Source organism: Eschrichtius robustus, chromosome 4, assembly GCF_028021215.1.
Source record: "Eschrichtius robustus isolate mEscRob2 chromosome 4, mEscRob2.pri, whole genome shotgun sequence".
NCBI lineage: Eukaryota > Metazoa > Chordata > Mammalia > Artiodactyla > Eschrichtiidae > Eschrichtius > Eschrichtius robustus.
Genome location: NC_090827.1, coordinates 64,427,347 through 64,447,959, shown reverse-complemented (window position 1 = coordinate 64,447,959; position 20,613 = coordinate 64,427,347). Strand labels below are relative to the sequence as shown.

The 20,613-nt window shown below is 35.3% G+C and overlaps 1 protein-coding gene and 1 long non-coding RNA gene across 2 annotated transcripts in view; both read right to left on the bottom strand.

Moving 5' to 3' along the window:
• Positions 1-4,485: 4,485 nt before the first annotated feature.
• On the bottom strand, positions 4,486-14,724 carry JCHAIN (joining chain of multimeric IgA and IgM). Its single transcript, XM_068542851.1, has 4 exons — positions 14,535-14,724; positions 10,555-10,681; positions 6,488-6,568; positions 4,486-5,896 (listed from the first exon to the last, which is right to left on the bottom strand). Exons 1-4 carry the CDS (start codon positions 14,596-14,598, stop codon positions 5,692-5,694), a joined length of 477 nt encoding a protein of 158 aa, XP_068398952.1. The 5' UTR covers positions 14,599-14,724; the 3' UTR covers positions 4,486-5,691.
• A 2,175-nt stretch (positions 14,725-16,899) lies between these two features.
• The window catches only part of LOC137764132 (uncharacterized), a 45,846-nt gene continuing 42,132 nt past the window's right edge, over positions 16,900-20,613 (bottom strand). The window contains exon 3 of the long non-coding RNA XR_011073921.1: positions 16,900-17,182. This is a non-coding gene — a long non-coding RNA (uncharacterized lncRNA). The remainder of the gene's footprint in view (positions 17,183-20,613) is intronic.

The following is a 20,613-nucleotide window of genomic DNA, read 5'->3' as shown; positions in this document are numbered from 1 at the left end:
GAAAATTCACAAGACATGCCATGTGAGTTACTTTTATCATTTGTTTTGACATGACTCTGCCCTCACTTAACCTAGTCTCCTTTGGTCGTGACCTGAAGGACCCTAAAGAAGATTCATCTTGCCTTCAGGAAACCAAACTTTATTTCTAAAAGCCAAAAAGGGAACCAGAAATGTAGGACTTGAAGTCAACAGCTCTGTCCTTCCTTCACAAAACCTCAAAGGTTTCACTGTGACTCGGACCAAGTACGCAACTAAAACTCAGAAGAAAACTGCACTTGATAGGAAAGAGGTAATCACCGTTTCATAATGGGTTATAGCTACTGGTTTTGTCCACCTGTTCTTCCATGCCTCTGCACCTCACCCCTAGCCCAATAACATCAGCCACTGGATCTTTTTCTCTCCCTTTGAATTCATAGCCAATAAACAGGATTCAGCTGGTAACAAACAGAACACCATGCTGAAAGAGCAGAATTTTTCAAATAAAGGAGCAAAGAGGAAACTAAGCTGTAATTCAACACAGATGTAACTGTGAAATAGATGAAGCTGCCCTCAATGCCCCATCACCTTCCCAGTCAAGGTCCTCTGCTATCACAGTGCCCCATTTCATCTCCCTGAGGACACAGCACCCGCACCCTCCATTTCTGTGCTTCATCAAAATGGGACAGTAATTTCCTCTGTACTTACCCAAATAACCATGCCTCATTCTTCTCTGCACTGTATACAGCAGGTATTTGCTATGGTTAAACTGGCAAAAATACTCCTTCTCAAGTGTTGGTTAATATGTAGTCCTCCCAGATCATCCACCATGCCCTTAAAGAGTGAGTCTAATCACGGCATGCTACATCAGAGTCTCTCGAGCATTAACGTGCACATGAATCTTATTAAAATGCAGGTCTTGATTCTGTGATCTGGAGTGGGGCCTGTAATTCTGTATAATGAACATGCTCCCAGATGATGCTGAATCAGCCAGTTGGTAGATCAAAGTTGGAATGGTGAAGTGCTAGGCTATTTCCTGTAAGTAAGGGGTAACTGCACACTCACCAGAGAAGGAACAGAAAGGTCTCGACCACTGAAAAAACTGAATATCACCAATTTGAGGGGATTTATATAAATGAAGCATGTAAGTGGCAGGTTCGATACAGAACACAAAGAAAGAGGGGCAGGCCAATCCTGTCTCTATTCCTACATGTATGTTATGCTTCCTCCTGTCTCTTTGCCTGGCTCATGTAGTTCTAGAAAGTTCTACTTCCACCTATAAAGGCCCTATTCTGTTAATATCTCCTCCAAGATTACCCTAGCCCTAAGCTCCCCAGCTTCCATGAAGGCTCACAGCACATCGTTCTTTATATTTAATCACTCACTGTCTTATATCATGTGCTGATTTTTTCCTGTGTTAGTTCTACCTGTAGAAGAGGGAAGAAAACTCCTAAAAAGGGAGGCTCAGTTCTTATTCATCTCATGTAACTATCACTCACAGTAACTGGCATTGTGCTGAGGACAGAGTAGATGCTAAATAAATGTCACTTTTTCTTTAAATACATTTTGTAAATGGATAGAAATTTAGAATTTCCCAAATTTTAATATAATTGATTAAAAATAAAAATTAATAACAATTAATATTTTTCTAGTTACCAAAATACATACTCATTGTAGAATATTTGGTAAGTAATAAAAAGTACAAGGTAAACAAATATAAATAACACATAATCCCACTAGCCAATGTTAATACTTTGGTCTATGTTCTCTTTTATGTGCATAAGGGAGGGAGGGTCTTGAAGTAATTATCTTATGAAATAGCCTACATTTCCCTCTTCATGTTATATAAGCAATTTCCATATAATTAAAAATACTTAAAGCTTCATGTTTGTTGTCTGTAAAATATTCTCAAGTATACACTATATTATCATTCCCTTCAATGATGGACTTAAAGTCTCTTATGAATTTCCACTATAATAAATAATGTTGTGATAAATATCTTTATTCCTCTTTGTCCATACTTCTGATTACTTCCTCAGAAGCGGAATTACTGGGGGAAATGGTCTGAAAAATATATTTTAGACAGGATAACACTGAATGAGATCACTGGCTTTGGAGCCTCACAGTCTGGATCCAATTATCAGTTCTCCATATACTATTTGTCAAACCTTAATAAGATTACTTTATCTCTTTGCATCTTAGTTTCATGATTTGTAAAATGAAGACAATGATTATTTCACAGGACACTTATCAGGACTAAATGAAATGTGTTAAAATGCATATGCATTGTATTTCATAAATCAACCACTAGGTGGAGATGGAGGTTTATAATTCTAAGGTCGTGGTTCTACAGCAATTCCCAGGTAGCAGCAGCACCGGGGAATTTTTTGAGACCTGCAATTTCTCCTGTGGCATCCCAGAACTACTTAATCAGCATCTCTGAGGGTGGGGCTCAGCAATCTGTTTCAATGAGTCCTCCAGGTGAGTCTCACACACATTAAAGTTTGAGAATCACTGATCTAGTACGCTTTCACATTTTTCTCTGATTTGTTGCCTGAGCAAAGAGAAGAGCCAAAGGACAACACACAACATCAACTGTAATTTACAGAAGGTTACTGAAAGCTATAAAAGCTGCATTAAGTGATATACATACATTATGGCATGTATGCTTATTTTTATAAGATAGTTATTTCATGAGATATTTTATGAGATAGTTATTTTTACTCATTTTTCAACCTTACATTGAATAAACTTGCCCTTGGTGACTTGTCATTTAGTCTCTAAGTAGAGTATTCCAAGCTAGGCCATGGATTTAACCACTATACTACACTGCCACCCCAAAGCCTGTCTTAGTATCTTTGCCACACTCAATCATCATTGGTTGGGAACAGCCCATGGACCTCACACAAACACAAAGACAAAGGAGCGGTTCCTTTCACAGTTGCTTCATCTGCACTGACTCCTCATGTAGCCCTGCTAAATTGTCCACTTAAATGTATGAATGAAACTAACAGGAAGGCTTTAATCACTCTTCAGTAACTCATTTAAGAGTCACCAGCTACTCTGGATTTATACTGAATGAGTTAATGCTTAATAAAGCACTTAGACTAACACCTAGCACTTAGTATAAGGGCTAAATTGTTATCAATATGATAATTCTAGAGTTTAACTGAACTTCTGAAAGAAGGAAGACCTGCAGGACTTTAAGTTTGCAGTCCTCTTCCAGCTGGCATTTAAGGAGGCAATAATACTGGCATAGGGCTCTCTCCTACAAGAATCTGCAACATGGTACCAAAAACTTTTTTTACTGGGTATGCAGAGAAACCAAGGCAAAGATGGGAGTACAGTAGAGGAGCCTCTTCAGAAACAGTCTCCCCCTAAAAGTTCTCATCACAAGGGAAAAAAAATTTGTACCTATATGAGGTGATGGATGTTAACTAAACTTATTGTGGTAACAATTTCACAATAGATAAGTATGTGAAGTCATTCTGCTGTACACCTTAAAACTTATACAAAGTTGTATGTCAGTTATATCTCAATAAAACTGGCGGAGAAGTCTCCCATACATTCTCAGAACACTTCGAAACCTATTTATTTGCTTTACGTGATTCTGCCGATTGTGATTGTGCATATGTCTTGTTTCCTCAACTAAGCTGTACTCATATTCATTCATTCAACAACTATTTATTGAGCTCCTCTACGTGCCAGACACCCTTCCCAGTGCTGGGGATACATCAATGGGCAAAATAAAAACGGCTGTGCTTGTGGCGCTTATGCATTGTTGGAGGAGACACCATAAACATAATATATAAGTAAAATGATATAGTCTGCTAGAGAGTGATAAGCACATGGGGGTGGAATAAACCAAGATAGGGAACAGGATTTGCAATTTTTTTTTAAGTAGTCAGGGTGAGCTTCATGGTGAAGATTGTTACCGAACTGAACTGGGGTCCAACTGAGCAGAGGTCTAGGAAGTGAGTGGCACTATCTTGAGGGCACTTATCACAGATCAATCACCAAAAATCTAGCAGAGTTCCTCGCATGTGGTAAATATTCAATAACTGTTTACTGATTAAATAAAGTTCAAATTCTTGGCTAAAACCACATACCAGATTGAAGATTGGTCAAGAATGATTTGTCTTTAGCATGTCAAAACTATGATTCCTACTGAAGCACCAGAGTGTCGGAGCCTTATCCCTAAAAAAAAAAAAAAAAACACTGAATAATCAGTATGAACACAGTGGAAGTTATTAAAAATGACTATTACCATTTGAAAAAAAAGAAAACAGAACAATGTTTCTTCAAGAAACTGATTTTACTAATCAGCCTCTCATTATTTTAAATGCAGGGTCAGCATTTACTTTCCACAGTAGTCTTAGATATGTATGCCAATTGGCCTTGACTTTCTGCCATAAAGAAGTTTTATGTGCCATGAGAAACACTATATTTGTCAGGATGGACTTGGCCTTTTTATTTAATTTTAGGTATAAAAAGACAAAGCTACCTCAAATATTACAGGTTTGAATTCAGTGATTAATGCATAATTATACTTACAAACTGTTCCTCAGTAATAAATGATATTTTTATTTATTTGTTTGTTTATTTATTTATTTATTTTTGGCTGCACTGGGTCTTCGTTGCTGTGACGGGCTTTCTCTGGTTGCGGCACGTGGGCTTCTCATTGCAGTGGCTTCTCTTGTTGCGGGGCAGGGCTCTAGGCGCACAGGCTTCAGGAGTTGTGGCATGTGGGCTCAGTAGTTATGGCTCGCGGGCTCTAGAGCGCAGGCTCAGTAGTTGTGGCGCACAGGCTTAGTTGCTACGCGGAATGTGGGATCTTCCCGGACCAGGGCATGAACCTGTGTCCCCTGCATTGGCAGGCGGATTCTTAACCACTGCACCACCAGGGAAGTCCCATAAATGATATTTTAACTTACATACAGCAAAGTTAACACAAGCAAACTTTTTTCCAGTAAATTATTTCACACAGGTATATGCTTATGAATCTATTTAATTGTTCAAACTGTGCTGGAGAATACATATTTTGGAATACATAATTTGTTAGATTCAGTTATAACAGAGGTGATTTCTAATGGGAATTTCTCACACTATCCTGATTATCAAAAAAATTTTATTAAAAAAATCCATATCATTTGCTCCAAATCTGTTATATCAAAATATATTTTTCAATTATACACTTAATTATGTCACTTTCAGCTAATTGGTTTCATAAATATTAGAGATCCCATTTTAAATTATTTTATGAATATTTCCAAAACATGTTTTCCAATTATTATTTTTCTAATGAAGACAAACAATTGACCTATATTTACATATAAATTTTCTCTGCACAGTGATACTTTTTTTAAAGAGAATAGTATAGAATGTGCAAAAGCTCAGGCTCTCCAGGGCAAAGCCAAAAAAAAAAAAAAAGGCAAAATTTAATTATGTCTCCTGATTTTTACTCTTTTGAGTTTTATTTTCTCCCCTTGTCTATTTTTTTAAATGCTAGAAATTTACCTTAAAAAATAACAATGCTACTATTTCAGTTATTTGCCCGGGGGCAGGGGGGTGGGGAGGAGTGGGGTAGTTAGTTTTATATTATCCAAAAAAAAAAATCATGGTTTCAAATTCATTGGTAGTAAATATATTAACTACCTGGAATCAAAATGGAGAGCCTTTCAAGATAAGGAGTTGTGCAGTCAGCAATGACTTAAATTAGTCAGGATAGCAGGAATCCGGGGTCAAAGCTGTTTCCACTATTTTGGTCTTACCACCATAGGTAAGTGGGACCCTGTTTGTATAGCACTTGTTTCTGTCATAAGTGTAACAAGTCTCAATGTCTTCATCACAGATATTGCTCTGGGTGGCAGTAACTACTTGATTATCCAGCTCCACTTCTGTAAGATCACATTTTTTACAGCTGAAAAACAAATATATGCATTAGACAACCCCTATCAAATGTTGTCTCAGAATCTGAGTAACTATACATTTCTATCCAAAATCAATTAGTTCTGACAAAGGGTGACTCCTTTCAGACTTCAACGTCTCTATAATACAGAATTATTTACGTAATTTTTCAACCTTCAGTTGAAAGTAAGCAATATAATTAATAATATGATAATATGATTGTGAGGTACTAGGAGTAAATGAGTTATTTATAGTAACAAAGAAGGGTTTGTTCTTTAATTTTTTATGTTGGATTCTATAGCTTCCAAAGAAACACCTGCATGTTAATGTGTCTGAATTACTGAACTATAAAGACAAATTGGTCCTTTGTACTAATGGCAATAATTTCATCTTTAGGATAAATTTACAGCTAACTTTTATCTGTGATAAAGTTTTATGAATTTATGATACCTAATGATTAACATAGGAATGAATGTATTCAAAAGTTCAAATTATATTGGTAAATGTTTATACCCCAATTTGTTTTCAAAAACATTCTTACTAACAATTTAATTAAAAGTTATTGACTTCAATATCTGTATTAGTATGAAGGAAAATCTCTTACAGGTCGGACAAATGGTACACAAATTTGGTTCTCATGGGTGAGGTAGGATCAGAGATATTCTCCCTGCTGTTCAGAGGAACACTAAAAAAAAAAGAAAGAAAGAAAACAAAGAAGAATAATGAAATTAGCAGATATTGCTATTTTTGGTAATAGGTATAATGCTAGGACAGTACTTACTATTTCATTCGGACATTTAGCACTCTATAAACACTCTTTAGTAATACTATTACTCAGATTTCACAGTAATTGTTACATTTTAAACACTGTCATTCAAAATAAACCTCACAACAACTCCTCTGTCAACTATCTTTGATTACTTGGCAAATCCCTGCTTTTCCTTTAAAAATAAGCTCAAGTTTTACCTTCTCTCTGATTTTTACCTTGATCCCATCCCCACCCCTCAATAAACTCCTTCCTCTGTAGTCTCATTAAAATTTCTTATATCTTATTATAACAAATGCCATATTACAGTTGTTTACCTACACAGTAGTTGCTTCTAGATTCTATAAATTCCTTGAAGCAAAAACGTTTACACATTCCCAGTGCCTTGCTACATGTGTGGCATGTGGAATATGTTCAATATTTATGGAATGAATGGACAGATACTAATATCTACATTTTAGAAATGCAGTAATTATAAATCAAAGAGGTTGGTGACCTACCTAAGGTCACACAGCTACTAAGTAGTAAAGCTGGAACTGGAATCCAGACCTCTTGATTTGGAGATGTTCCATGAAAAATTACACATCAACTAGTTCAGGTGATTTCATTAAATTTTACATTTTTTCATCTATGTCACCACTCCTCATCATATGCATATCTCCCTACCAAAAAATACAAAAAAAAAACAACAAAACAAAAAAACTCATGTTTCCTAACTCAGTATTTAGCAATATTATCCACATAGATATCCAAGCCAAAAACTTGGATACCACCCTCAGTCTTCCCTCTCTGTCACGACCTATATCTAATCCATCTCACAGTTCAATTGATTCTGATTCTTTGCATCTGTGAACTCCAGCTACTTGATCAGGACACCACCATTTCTCTCCTAGTTTGCAGCAATACCCTCCTTCAGTCTTGACCTCTCCAATATATTAGCCACATTATTGTCAAAACAGTCTTTTTAAAATACAAGCCTAATTTCCTTCTCTGCTTAAAACCTACACTGTCTCCCCCTAGAAAAGAGGGTATCATTAAGATGGCATAGAAGACACTACGTGAAATACCTCTAACTCTCCAGCCTTATCTCTCACCACACCACCCTCTTTATAACATGTGCCAGCTGTAAACAGCTGCTTGCAATTGCATAAACTTACCACGATTTTCTCATCTCCAAGTCTTAACAATGACAAAAACAATAACAGTTCTAACATTTACTAAGCACTTACAGTGTGCCTGGTACCTATGATAAACATGCTAACATGATGATCTCATATAATCTTCACAGCAACCCTGTTTCCTTTTCCTGGCATGAGCTGCTTCACCTATCAACCCTGCCGCTCCCCCCCCCACACACTTACCTAGCTAACTCCAGTTCAGTCAGCTAACAGCCATCATCCACTTCTACCACTTACTCCAAATACCCTCTCCTGCCTCCCCCTGCCACTCTCCCACCTCCCCCAAGGACTGGACTGGGTGCCCCCGCTTCGTGCTCCTATAACATCCTATGCCTACTTTTGTCATAGCATTTACAATACTGTATTGAAACTGCCTTTTCAATTATTTAAAGTTCCCTACTAGACTGTAAATTCTCTGATGGCATGGACTGTGTTTTACATACATTATTTTATCCCCAGCTCCAATCCTCAGTGGCTTTCAGAAGCACTCAATAAGTGTTTGCCAAATTAATGAATGAATGATCAACTCTTTATTACATTGTAAAATCTCTAGTAGTATTAAAAAATGCTTTAAATAATGAGAAAAATAAGGGAATAAACATGTATGAGTGTTTCACCATGGGCCAAACACTGTTCTAGGTGCTTTTATACATTACTATATTTAATCCTCACAACCTTATGAAGTACATGTGTATATATACATACCTATATAATTATTCCTTTTTTTCAGTTTAGGAAACAGGCTCAAATTAGTTAAGTAACTTGCCCAAAGTCACATCATTAGTAAGTGATGGAGTTGGGAATAATGCCATAATGACACAGCAATGATAATAAAACTTCCAGAAATAAGATTAGGGAAGCATCAATACACATCAGGGAAGTGGCATAAGTAACTGAATTGCCTGATTTTAATAAATAATATATCATAAAAAGAGTCATGTAATAGAAGAAAAAGATAAATTAGAGAATCCTGGTGTGCCATTTTAAATCCGTCCCCTGGAGATTTAAACATAAGATAGACACTCCTCTTCAACATGGTTTAGGTGCCAGTGTCATGGATGCCATCCCCTCAAGTTACATGCTTCTCCAATTGTTCCACCCTTAACAGGGAGCTATGTGGTACAGACTCTGTGGTCAGAGAAAATTTGCTAGAGGAAGAGATGTCCAAGCTAAGACATGCAGGGTAAGGAGTTAACCAGGCTAAGAGGGGTGGGAGAAAGAGTTCTTCAAGCAGAGGAACTAGGTTATGCAAAAACGGAAGAGGAGGGGGCTTCCCTGGTGGCGCAGTGGTTGAGAATCTGCCTGCCAATGCAGGGGACACGGGTTCGAGCCCTGGTCTGGGAAGATCCCACATGCCGCGGAGCGACTGAGCCCGTGAGCCACAACTACTGAGCCTGCGCGTCTGGAGCGTGTGCTCCGCAGCAGGGGAGGCCGTGACGGTGAGAGGCCCGCGCAATGCGATGAAGAGTGGCCCCCGCTTGCCGCAACTGGAGAAAGCCCTCGCACAGAAACGAAGACCCAACACAGCCAAAAATGATAAATAAAATAGTCACTCACCAATTAAAAAAAAAAAATTTAAAAAAACGGAAGAGGAAGAGAGCACTGTGAGTGTGAGGAAATAAAGGTACTGCAATGTACTGGCTTTTCAAACATGAGGTGAAAAAAATAGTGGCAATGGAAGAGCTTGAGAGTTTTGCCGAGCGTTATAGGTTAGGCTGAGACGTTCGTAATTTATCCTAGTAACAACATTATAGGAACCAGCAAAGGGATTTTAAGAAGGATAGTGACATAATGATAACTGGCACATAGGTTAGGTGAATAAGTAACAGCAAATATGTTTTGAAAATGTGCCAGGAACTACACAGTCTTTAAAAGGAATAGATCTTCTCAATTTATCTTTACAATAACCCTATGAGATACATATTATTTTCCTATTAGTAAAGATGAGAAAGTTGAAGTTTAGATTGGTTAAGTAACTAGCATACCAGAGCACATAGCTATTTAGTGACAGCCAGAACTCGAAACAAATTCTTAAGCATATTATACTTCTCCCACTGATTAAATGGGATCGAGTGCTATGTTCTGTTTCAACAAGAGGTGTTTGATTTGGGGGGAGGCTATTCAAGGTAGAAGTAGTTCACAAGGAAGACATTAATGACTAGATCCAATAGGAATCTCAGCTCTTAAGTATTATTAGCATTTTTGCTGTCGAATAAGACTTTATGACAGACTATGTGTGAAATGAAATAAATATCTGAAGTCCAATATACAAGTGTAGACGAAATTAATTTAGTCAATTTGATTAGTCTACCTTACTTTTATGGAGACCGGCAGCTGAGTACAAAGTGAAATACTCTGTGGTCCATATATGGTACAAAACAAGCCTTTTAATGTTATCTCAAGTTTCACTTTGAACTGATCAAGGGCAACTAAAAGTTCTGATTCAAATTGAAATAACTCCGTATAAACAGGGCATGTTGATGACTAGATGCGACCTTCAGTTATTATTTGATCTAGCTGACTGGTTTTAGGTTGCCTGGAAACCTTTGTTCCTGCTCCCAACTTCTACATAATTGGCTCAAGCCCATTAACCAGATTCAACTAATGTTAAGGTGCTACACACCAAAAAGAGGAGCAAAGATATAGGTATCACATGCAAACAATTGCTAATATCAGAAAGTATCTCTGCTCACAATATGAAAAAATGAAACATGAAATACCACATACATAATTCTGATGTTTCTCTCCACAATGTCTTGACTAGGATCTTCAGCAGAAGGGATGATCCTGGAAGTAATCCGGGCACACTTACACTTGTTGTCAACAAGAACAGTCCTTTCATCTTCATCTTGGGCTTGAAAGATAATACATATTAAGAAGAAAGGTAAACAAAAGTCTATCTTTATACTTTCTATCGAGTTAATTTATGCCCCTCCCCCCAACAGAAAACTTAAGTTTTATGGTTGATCAGTTTCGGCTTTCTCCATTTGTTCTTTTTCCTAATCTAAAATAGCTAAGTGGAATCTCACAGCGTAGTGAAGGAAATCCAAATGAACTCCAAAAGGAATTTTCTCTCCTTCCCTTGGACCAGTCCATGGTCTTTCTAACCTGACTGAAAGAATTCTGGTTTTAATCTAAAGCTATTAATAGAGGCACAACCCTCTGAATGATGTGGCTTTGTAAAAATCAGTGCCAAATGCCAAAATGAGAAAGAAAACAAAAATCTAAACTGGATTTCTCTCAGACCAGAGCAATTTATTCAAAAGTGAACAAAAAGTAACATTAGCCTTTATAATAAACCCAGTTTGAAGTGTCACGTCCTTCCTAAACTCCCAGTTATACTTTCTTTTTTCCTTAGATTGCATTAGAACTAAGAACATGCATATTTTCCCAAAGATAACCTTATTTTGTAAGACTTTAAATATTCTCCACTAAAAGTTTCCTAAACTTATATTCTTCTTTTTCATAATAACATTCAGGTTATCATAGTATAATGATTTAATACAATAAAATAATAAGTGCTATATTTATTAATATTTCTTATAAGAATTATTTTTAAAGATACAATATATATAGACATAAGGTGCTATAAATTTGCTAAAACAATTTAGAATATATTGTGAGGAACAAGTTCTATTTAATATAATATGCATGTGTACAGAAAACAATAATAAATGAATGAGTGAATACACAGATGACTATTAAAGCCTTAACTCTGAATGTCAACATTTATTGTCTAATCTGAATATTATACACAGATGACTATTAAAGCCTTAACTCTGAATGTCAACATTTATTGTCTAATCTGAATATTAGACAATAAGGTCCGGTAAGTGCTGCAAAGAATTAACAAAGAAAATTTCTTATTATCTGGACTTAGATCAGTTAACAGATACCTGAAGAGTTAATAATAAATAGCTTTACTGGTGACTAGGAGACTAATAATCCCATTAATAAATATAGGGAACACAGAAAAAAAAAGCAAGCTTGGAAAGGAAAATAGTGAATTAAGTTCCGGAATATATAAAAAAAGTTTTACATTTTTTTATTCTGAAATGATTTTAGTCTTACAGAAAATTTGCAAAAATAGTACAGAAAGTTCTCATATATCCTTCACCTAATTTCCCCTAATATTTACAACTTACATAACCATAGTACAGTTATCAAAATGAGGAAAGTAACACTGATACAATACTATAAACTAAACTACAGACCTAATTCAGATTTGACCAGTTTTTCCACTATTCTTTTCCTGTCCTAGGATCCAATCTGGGATCCCACATTTGATTTAGTTGTTGTGTCTCCTTAGTATATATGTATGTACTCTAATCTGTGACAGTTCCTCAGTCTTTCCTTGTCTTGTAAAAATTTTTAATAAAAAAAAAGAAGATGCTTCTAATATATGTAGTGGGCGGAAAACAGTGTCATTTCATCTCTCTTAAAATGCATAAGAACCTGAGTAAAAAAAACATTGTTTTTTCTTTAAAAAGTTGAAAAATTATTGTAAAAAATTAAAACAATGTAAGACATAAATAAAAAGTGACAATCCACTCCCCCCAAAAAATAAATAGCTTTATTTAATAGTGTTAATTAAACAATAATAATGATGTTAAATATCTTTTTCATTCCTATAATTTTAGCTAAGTGACCTTTAAAATTTCCTTCCATCAAGCCTCAATTAAAAAAACAAAGACTTAGCACACAAATTCAAGTTATAAAGGTTAAATGATAAGGATAGATATAATTGTAACTGGAAATCTAATTATTCTGGTGACGATCCCAGAGCAGAAAGGAGCTAACTGCAGTATTTCAGTCTTAATGATAACAGTCATTACAAAAACATTTTAAGACCATTGCTATTGTACTTATAATTGTTTTGAAGTACTTTATAATGCATTATTATGCCATTATTCATAAGTTCTTAATAAATCTTCTGATAAAAGTCTATATGGTATTGGAGAAAAATCATTACGAAGCAATTTAAGACAATGATATAATTCTTCTTAATTTTCTGAAGAGCAAGATGACTTAAATGGTGTCCTTTCCCTCCTCCTGTATTCATGACTCTTAAATGTTTTCTCTCAATAAAATAGAAATGAGCATGTAATGCCTGACCAAAAAATACAGATTGAGTCAAGTAGTGACTTGACCATTAAGTCTTAAATAGAAAATACCTGTATTTTAGTTATGACATATATTTTCTTGCCAGAAACCTAGGAAAAAACCATCATTACTGTTACTATCTAAAAATACTAGGTAGCCTAATACACCTACCAGAAAAATGTACAAATACTTTCAATTCACCAAGACTTATAACATTCTAACATTCTGTTTCATCGACAAGCAGTATTTTTCCTAATAAACCTGTCATTGTAGACTATGCCTTACTTTATTCCAAGAGCACCTGAAAGATAGTAGGTGCTCAATAAATATTTGTTAAATTTAATTCAATTCAAACGAATTAGAAAATAGACTTAATACATATTAGATATGAACATAATGAGTTTACTAAAAGGTGATTCTCTTACACAGGAAGAATAGGATAGTAGTTAGGAGTGTGGACTATAGTGTCTGATGGCCTGGGTTCTACCTACCACATGCTTGTTGTATGACCTTAGGTAAGTTACTTCATCTCTCTAAATTTCAATGGGCTCAACTATATGTCAGAAACAATAATAGTACCTACCCTCAAATGGTTATTGTGAGAATTAAATGGAATAGTATATGTAAAGCAGTTAGCATAATACCTAGAATACAGTATGTACTCAATAAATTATAGCTCTTTTATACATATGTAGCTATATATATGTTTCACATATGTTTATAGGTATATAAATATGTTATAAACGTATGTATTTATATATACGTATAGGTACATATACATGGTTTACTACTAATATCTTTATGTTTTAAATATTATTAGAAATTCATTATTCTTAATGCTAAATTAGTATAAACTATATGTAAAATCACTGTTCTTAATTACATCATACTCTGTCTTGAAATAAGAATGAGATCAAAAAAAAAAGAATAAACTCAGTAAGTCTTAGAACAAACCAGCCAAATTATATCACTTCTAATTCATATGCCCTTCTAGATGAAAATTATTAAACACTGTACTTCTATATTCAGAAAATAATCCATTTTCTATAATAGTTTGAAAAGTTAATAAACAAAATAACTGAAGTTCAGCCATCAAGTTATAGGAAACGTGTACAACATTAAACATTGTTAAAGGGTCATAATAAATCTGTAGGCTCAGATCCAGGAACGTTGTTAGAACGTATTAATACCAAGCTCTCTGGGGAAATAAAATCCCAATGTACTCTATATTGTATTTATAATAATTATTACTTCATTTCTCCAGAATATAAATTTGAGACACTCAAGGAGAAGATTACTGATTTTCAAGATTCAATATGGGTATTCGTGTAAGTATAGCTATCTGTACTTATCCAGAAATATCTACTTTCTTATTCTCTAGGTTGTAGTAGGCAAACAAATAAGAGAAGAGAAAAAAGAATAAAAAGAATTACAATGAGTCTTGTCCATGTAAATATCACTGCTCATACAAAGATTAAGACATGCTAGAAAAAAGTAGCCAGCTAGCTGTCCAACCAAAACACAAATATAAATGTTTAAATCTGAAGAACAGATCTGTGTTCTATTTTTCCTTTTATCTGGGTTCATTCTCAAATACCACATACCTGTCACAAGAACAGCCATAAGAAAAATGGCCAGGACTCCCCAGAAAAGCAAATAGTTCTTCATCTTGACTTTCTTTTGAAAAACTGGAGCTAAAAAGTCAGGGTTAAGGTGTGTGATCTATAAGGAGTGTGCAAATGATGGTGCTTCTGCTTTCTTAAAATAACACTCCAGGCAGCTAACAAACTAAAAACAATCACAACTGCGGTTGAAGTCTGAAATTTAAATACTGCACTGGAAAGAAATTATGGCTCAGATTTACGTATTTTCTTCCAAAATATCCCCTAAAGCCATGTTTTGGTGCAATCACTTTTTATTTTACATTTATTCTATATAATTAAATCAGAAGACTAATAATTTCAAGGCAGTAGTCCATTAAGAATGTTTAAATGGGGATTCTCAACGTTATTACCTCGATAATAAAGTTTTCAAGTCAAACATAATATGATACTTGTTGTGCCTGGAACAATAAATGAAGGAGAGAGAAGGAGGAGGAAAGAATTAAAGCCCTTTAAGGTTCCAATTGCATTTTATGTCAACATTTTCTTCTAGTCCTTCATTAACCAAGTTACCAGGTTTAACATACAGATTATAGATTATATATATAATATATATATATTCTCATTATTTTCAGTTATTTTATAAGTTCAAATGTGGAACTGGAATTAGAAACAGGTGGATGCTAGATGTTATCAGTTGCCATGTTTCAATTTGATAGTATTAAAGCAGACCCTGTATTTGCTCACCCAGTTACACCTTTCAGAATTGTAAATCCATGAAATGATGTGTGTTTGAGATGTCTGAACAGAAAACTGAATCACCACAGTACTGCTTATAAATTTTTTTCATTAATTAGTGTAAAAAACAAACAAAAAAAAAACCCTGAGCTTTTGGATAGGGCATCCCCCTACCTCCTACCCCAACATGCTAGAATGTCTCTTAGGCAGAGTTGGCTACAATTATACAACATCAAATATATGTTACTTTTGGTTTTCAGTTCTCTAATTTTTTAAGGATCTCCTAGAATTTTGAGAGTTAGTAAAGAAATACTTCAGGACCATAAGTAGGCAAGCGGATTTCACAGCTGGCAGTAAAAAGTGGCAGAATGAAAGCTATTAAAGACTAGCACATAATTGTACTCCTTCAGTCAACACGTACTGAACGTCTAGCAAGGACAAAGTGCCAGGCACTAGAACACACAATATTATTGCACTGTCAAACTTTGTTCTCATTTTAATTTCTACTTTCATAGGACTTAGAAACTATTTGAGGTTAAGAAAAATATACTGGATTCACATGAATAATTATATCTTATAGAAAAAGAAACATCTGAAAGCTCATTATTTTAGTGTGTGGTCAGGATGTCAAAACAAATATCAACCACTTAAGATCTAAATAACTGATTTATTATATCACTCCAAAAAAAAGAGTAATTAGAAGTTAGTTGGATACATTTTTTAAGCCATTATTTCCTTGAAAATAAACTCAAGGGTAGACTGCCTCCCCAACAAGCAAGTTGGATAAATCTCTGGAGACAAATTAAAGCCTCCCCCAAAACTTATTTTTTATAAAAGCCAAGACTGACATATAATTACTAAGCTAAAGAAAAGCTCTATATTTGATTTCTATTCTTTCAACCTTATAGTTTTGTAATTCTATTATGTAAACCATGCATCTAAAATAAATTATTTTAATAAAAATAGTGTGGGCAGTGCCAAGTGGCACTTTTGCTACCAGAAGAGAGTTACCTATACATGCAATATAGGATCAGGACAAGTGTTTTGTCAAGTGTGGTCCCGGGGTCATCCTCCCTAGAGTATTAGTCAAAATATAGATTTCCTGGCTACACCCTATCAGAATTTCTAGAGATGTGACCTTGAAATACATATTTTTAAAAAGTCTTCCAGTTGATTGATGTACACTAAAATTTGAAAATTGGTACACTAGAAGCCTGTGGGGAGGGGGCATAACTAGCAGCATTAACTATGGAAGAGCCAGAAGCTAATAAAGGTAATTTTTTTAAACAAATGGGCTTACACTGGAAATCACTTAGCTGAGGCTTATATTCACTTCTATTTATGTTTTATAGGTGAATTGTTTCATAATCTTCTTAGTAGGTCTGGTTTAATTTTTAAACCACTTCATCTCTGATTTTGTTCTTCCTACTAAAAAATGTATCCATTCAAGTGAGTTAAATAATTGGGAGCTTAGCCCCATGTTCTAAATTCTTCACCAAAAATGGTTTATTTTTCCACATTTAAACATATGATTCTTACAGTAAGAGTTTCAGTGGTAGACTCATTTGGATGAAAGAGATTTTTTTTTTTTTTTTTTTTTTATAAAGTTTTCTGGTATTGTCATGTGGGCCTGTGATGCTAGTTATTCTTTTTTTTTAATTTTTATTTATTCATTTATTTATTTATTCATTCATTTATGGCTGTGTTGGGTCTTCGTTTCTGTGCGAGGGCTTTCTGTAGTTGCGGCAAGTGGGGGCCACTCTTCATCGCGGTGCGCGGGCCTCTCACTGTAGCGGCCTCTCTTGTTGCGGAGCACAGGCTCCAGACGCGCAGGCTCAGCAGTTGTGGCTCACGGGCCTAGTCGCTCCGCGGCACGTGGGATCCTCCCAGACCAGGGCTCGAACCCGTGTCCCCTGCAATGGCAGGCAGATTCTCAACCACTGCGCCACCAAGGAAGCCCGATGAAAGAGATTTTAAGGTAATTTAGTCTCACCTTCTTTATTCCCACTCAAGTTTTGTTTCAATTTCCTATACAGCAGACAGCCTGAGTTCAGAAAACCATCTGAAATAGGTCGATGCTTCACTTCCTCTGTACATAGCTTATTATATTTAGGATACTCAAATCATGACAAAGACTTGATTCTCTTGAGACACAGACAATACACTCTCCTTGTTTTCTTCCTATCTGACTGATGACTCCTGTTCAGTATCTTGCTGAGGTTTCCTCTGAATATTAAGGTTGATCCTCAGCCTTCTCTCTTCTCTCATCCTCTCCCTAACTGATTTTATCTGATCCCATGGCTTTGAATATAGGACATGCTGTGACTTTCAGATCTATAACTGTAGACTTTACCTTGCCCATCGAGCTGCAAACTCCTGTATCCGACTCTCTATTTGATACCTTCACATGGCTATCTAACAGGTATCTAAAGCTTAACCAGGTAAAACAGTACTCTCGATGACCAAGCCACCCTCACACTTCCATTCCAATCTCTTTTCATCTTTAGTCTTCCTCATCTCGGTAAATGGTACCTCCATCTACCTGGTTGCTCAAGGCACAATCCTCTTCTTTGATCCCTTTCTGTTCCTCTCCCTCATGTTCAATTTACTACCATGTCTTGTTGGTTTTATTTCCAAAATATATCCCAAATTTATGATTCTCTCCATTTTCACTGCCACCCTAGTCCAAGCCTCTGTCTTCTTTCCTAGACTACTATAATAGCCTCAGTAATAAAAAGTGATTTTTTCCTTTGCCCCAGCATTGGCAACTAGGACTCACAGATGACAAACAAGAATGGCTAAGTACCCTAAATTCTAAAGAGAGTTGGATACTTCCTCCAAGACTTAACAAGAAGCAACAGAACTCAACTTATTACCATCACCACCCTACCACTTCCAGGTTCAATCCTCTAGTCTTTAGAGAACTTTGGAGGGAAAAGGAGAATGCTATCACAGAAGCTGTTGGCCTTTTGGAAATAGCACTGTTTGTGGTAAGAGACTTTCCCCCTTTTACTTTTGAGAGGGGGCAGGACAAGGTGTTCTTTTCTCCCCAAAGTTAAATGAGGGAGAGAATCAAGAAAATAAAGAGATCAAGAACCCTGCAAGAAGGGGAAATTGAGAAACAATATACATAATAGTTAATATTGGGCTGGCCAAAAAGTTCGTTCGGGTTTTTCTGTACGATGATAGGGAAAAATCCGAACGAACTTTTTGGCCAACCGAATAGAAAGGATTCTGAGTCTGACTGCTTGGGTTTATCACCCAATCCACCACTTACTAGTTGTGAGACACTAGGCAAACCTTGGTCAAATCATTTAACCCCTATGTTTCAATTCCCCTCTCTATAAAATGGGGATAATAACAATACATAATACATATTTCATAGGACTGTTGTGAGGCTTAACATGTATTACTACATATAAAGAAGTTAAAACAGATCTTGGCATCTGGTAAGTGCTAAATAGGTACCAGTGATTATTATCATCATCATAACAATTATCACCAACATTATGCTGGTCACTCCTTGTTGAGTTGCAGAAAATGCAAACCCAACTTGGGGCTATCAGTTGCAATGAGGTTTAAGGGAAACATTCCTGGGAGAGCTTCACATATCCCCTTGGGTTGCAGGCATGTAGAAACCTAGAAACTGATATGGGCTCCTCCTATATGACCCTTATAAGGTATGAATGAAAATATCCAACAAATCTGTATTAGTAATCAGAACAGTAGGATACTGGCATGAAAACAGACACATAGACCAATGGAACAGAATCGAGAACCCCAAAATAAATCCACACATATATGGTCAACTAATATTTCACAAGAGAGACAATAATACTCAGTGGAGAAAGGACAGTCTCTTCTGGATATTCACATGCAAAATAATGAAACTGGACCTCTACCTTACACCACTCACAAAAATTAATTTGAAATGGATTAAGGACTTAAACATAAGACCTAAAACCATAAAACTCTTAGAAGAAAACATATGGGAAAAAACTCCTTGTAATTGGTCTTGACAATAATTTTTGGATATGACACCAAAAGCACTAGCAAAAAAAGAAAAAAAATCAACAACTGAACTACATCAAACTAAAAAGGTTCTGCACAGCAAAAGAAACAGTTAGCAAAATGAAAATGCAACTTATGGAATGGGAGGAAATATTCGTAAACCACATATCTGATAAAAGATTAATATATAAAATAAATAAGGAACTCATACAACTAAATAGCAAAAAAAAAAATCTGATTTTATAATGGGCAGAGGATTTGAATAGACATTTCTCCGAAGAAGGCATATAAATCACCAACAAGTACATGAAAAGGTACTCAACATCACTAATCATCTGGGAAACGCAAATCAAAACCACAATGAGATATAACATCATACTTGTTGAAATGGCTTATCAAAAAGACAAAAGACAACAAATACTGGTGAGGATGTGGAGAAAAGGGAACCCTGTTGTACTGTACGTGGGAATGTAAATTGATACAGTGGCTATGGAAAACAATATGAAGATTTTCAAATAATTAAAAATAGAACTACCCTACAATCCAGTAAGCCCACTTCTGGGTATATATCCGAAGGAAACTGAATCACTATCTCAAAGAGATATCTACACACCCGTGTTCATTGCAGCATTATTCACAATAGCCAAGACGTGGAAATAACCTAAGTGTCCACATACAGACAAATAGATAAAGAAAATGTGATATATATATTAAACTTACACACCATTATATGCCAATTATTTCTCAATAAAGCCAAAAGGAAGAAAAAGAATATATCCAAAGTTTTTCTGACTTGGAGGGGGAGGCAGAGGACACTTGGGAAAAGTGTTAGCTTTATTTGTAATAGCACAAAACTGGAAGCAACCTAAATGTCTATTAAAAAAACTGGATAAACAAATTGTGGCATATCCATTACTCAGCAATAAAAGTGAATGAACTGTTGCTATACACAACAACGTGGATGAATCTCAAAATAATTGTTCTGTGTGAAAGTAGCCAGAAAAAATATCAAAAAGAGTACATGCTGTATGATCCCATATATTTTGTATATTTAAAATATTTAAATATATTATAAAATATATAATCATACATTTTAAAATATTATTTTAAAATATATTTTAATGTATGTTTATATTTGTATTAAATTTTATATTAAATGTTACATATAAAATATGTAATGTTTTAATATAAATAATTCTAGAAAATGCAAACAAATCTATAGTGATAGAAAGTAGATCAGTGATTGCCTGGGAAGGTAGGGACAGGGAATAAAGGGAGGGAGAGTAGGATTACAAGGGTGCATGAGGAAACTCTTAGGGAGGATGGATATGTT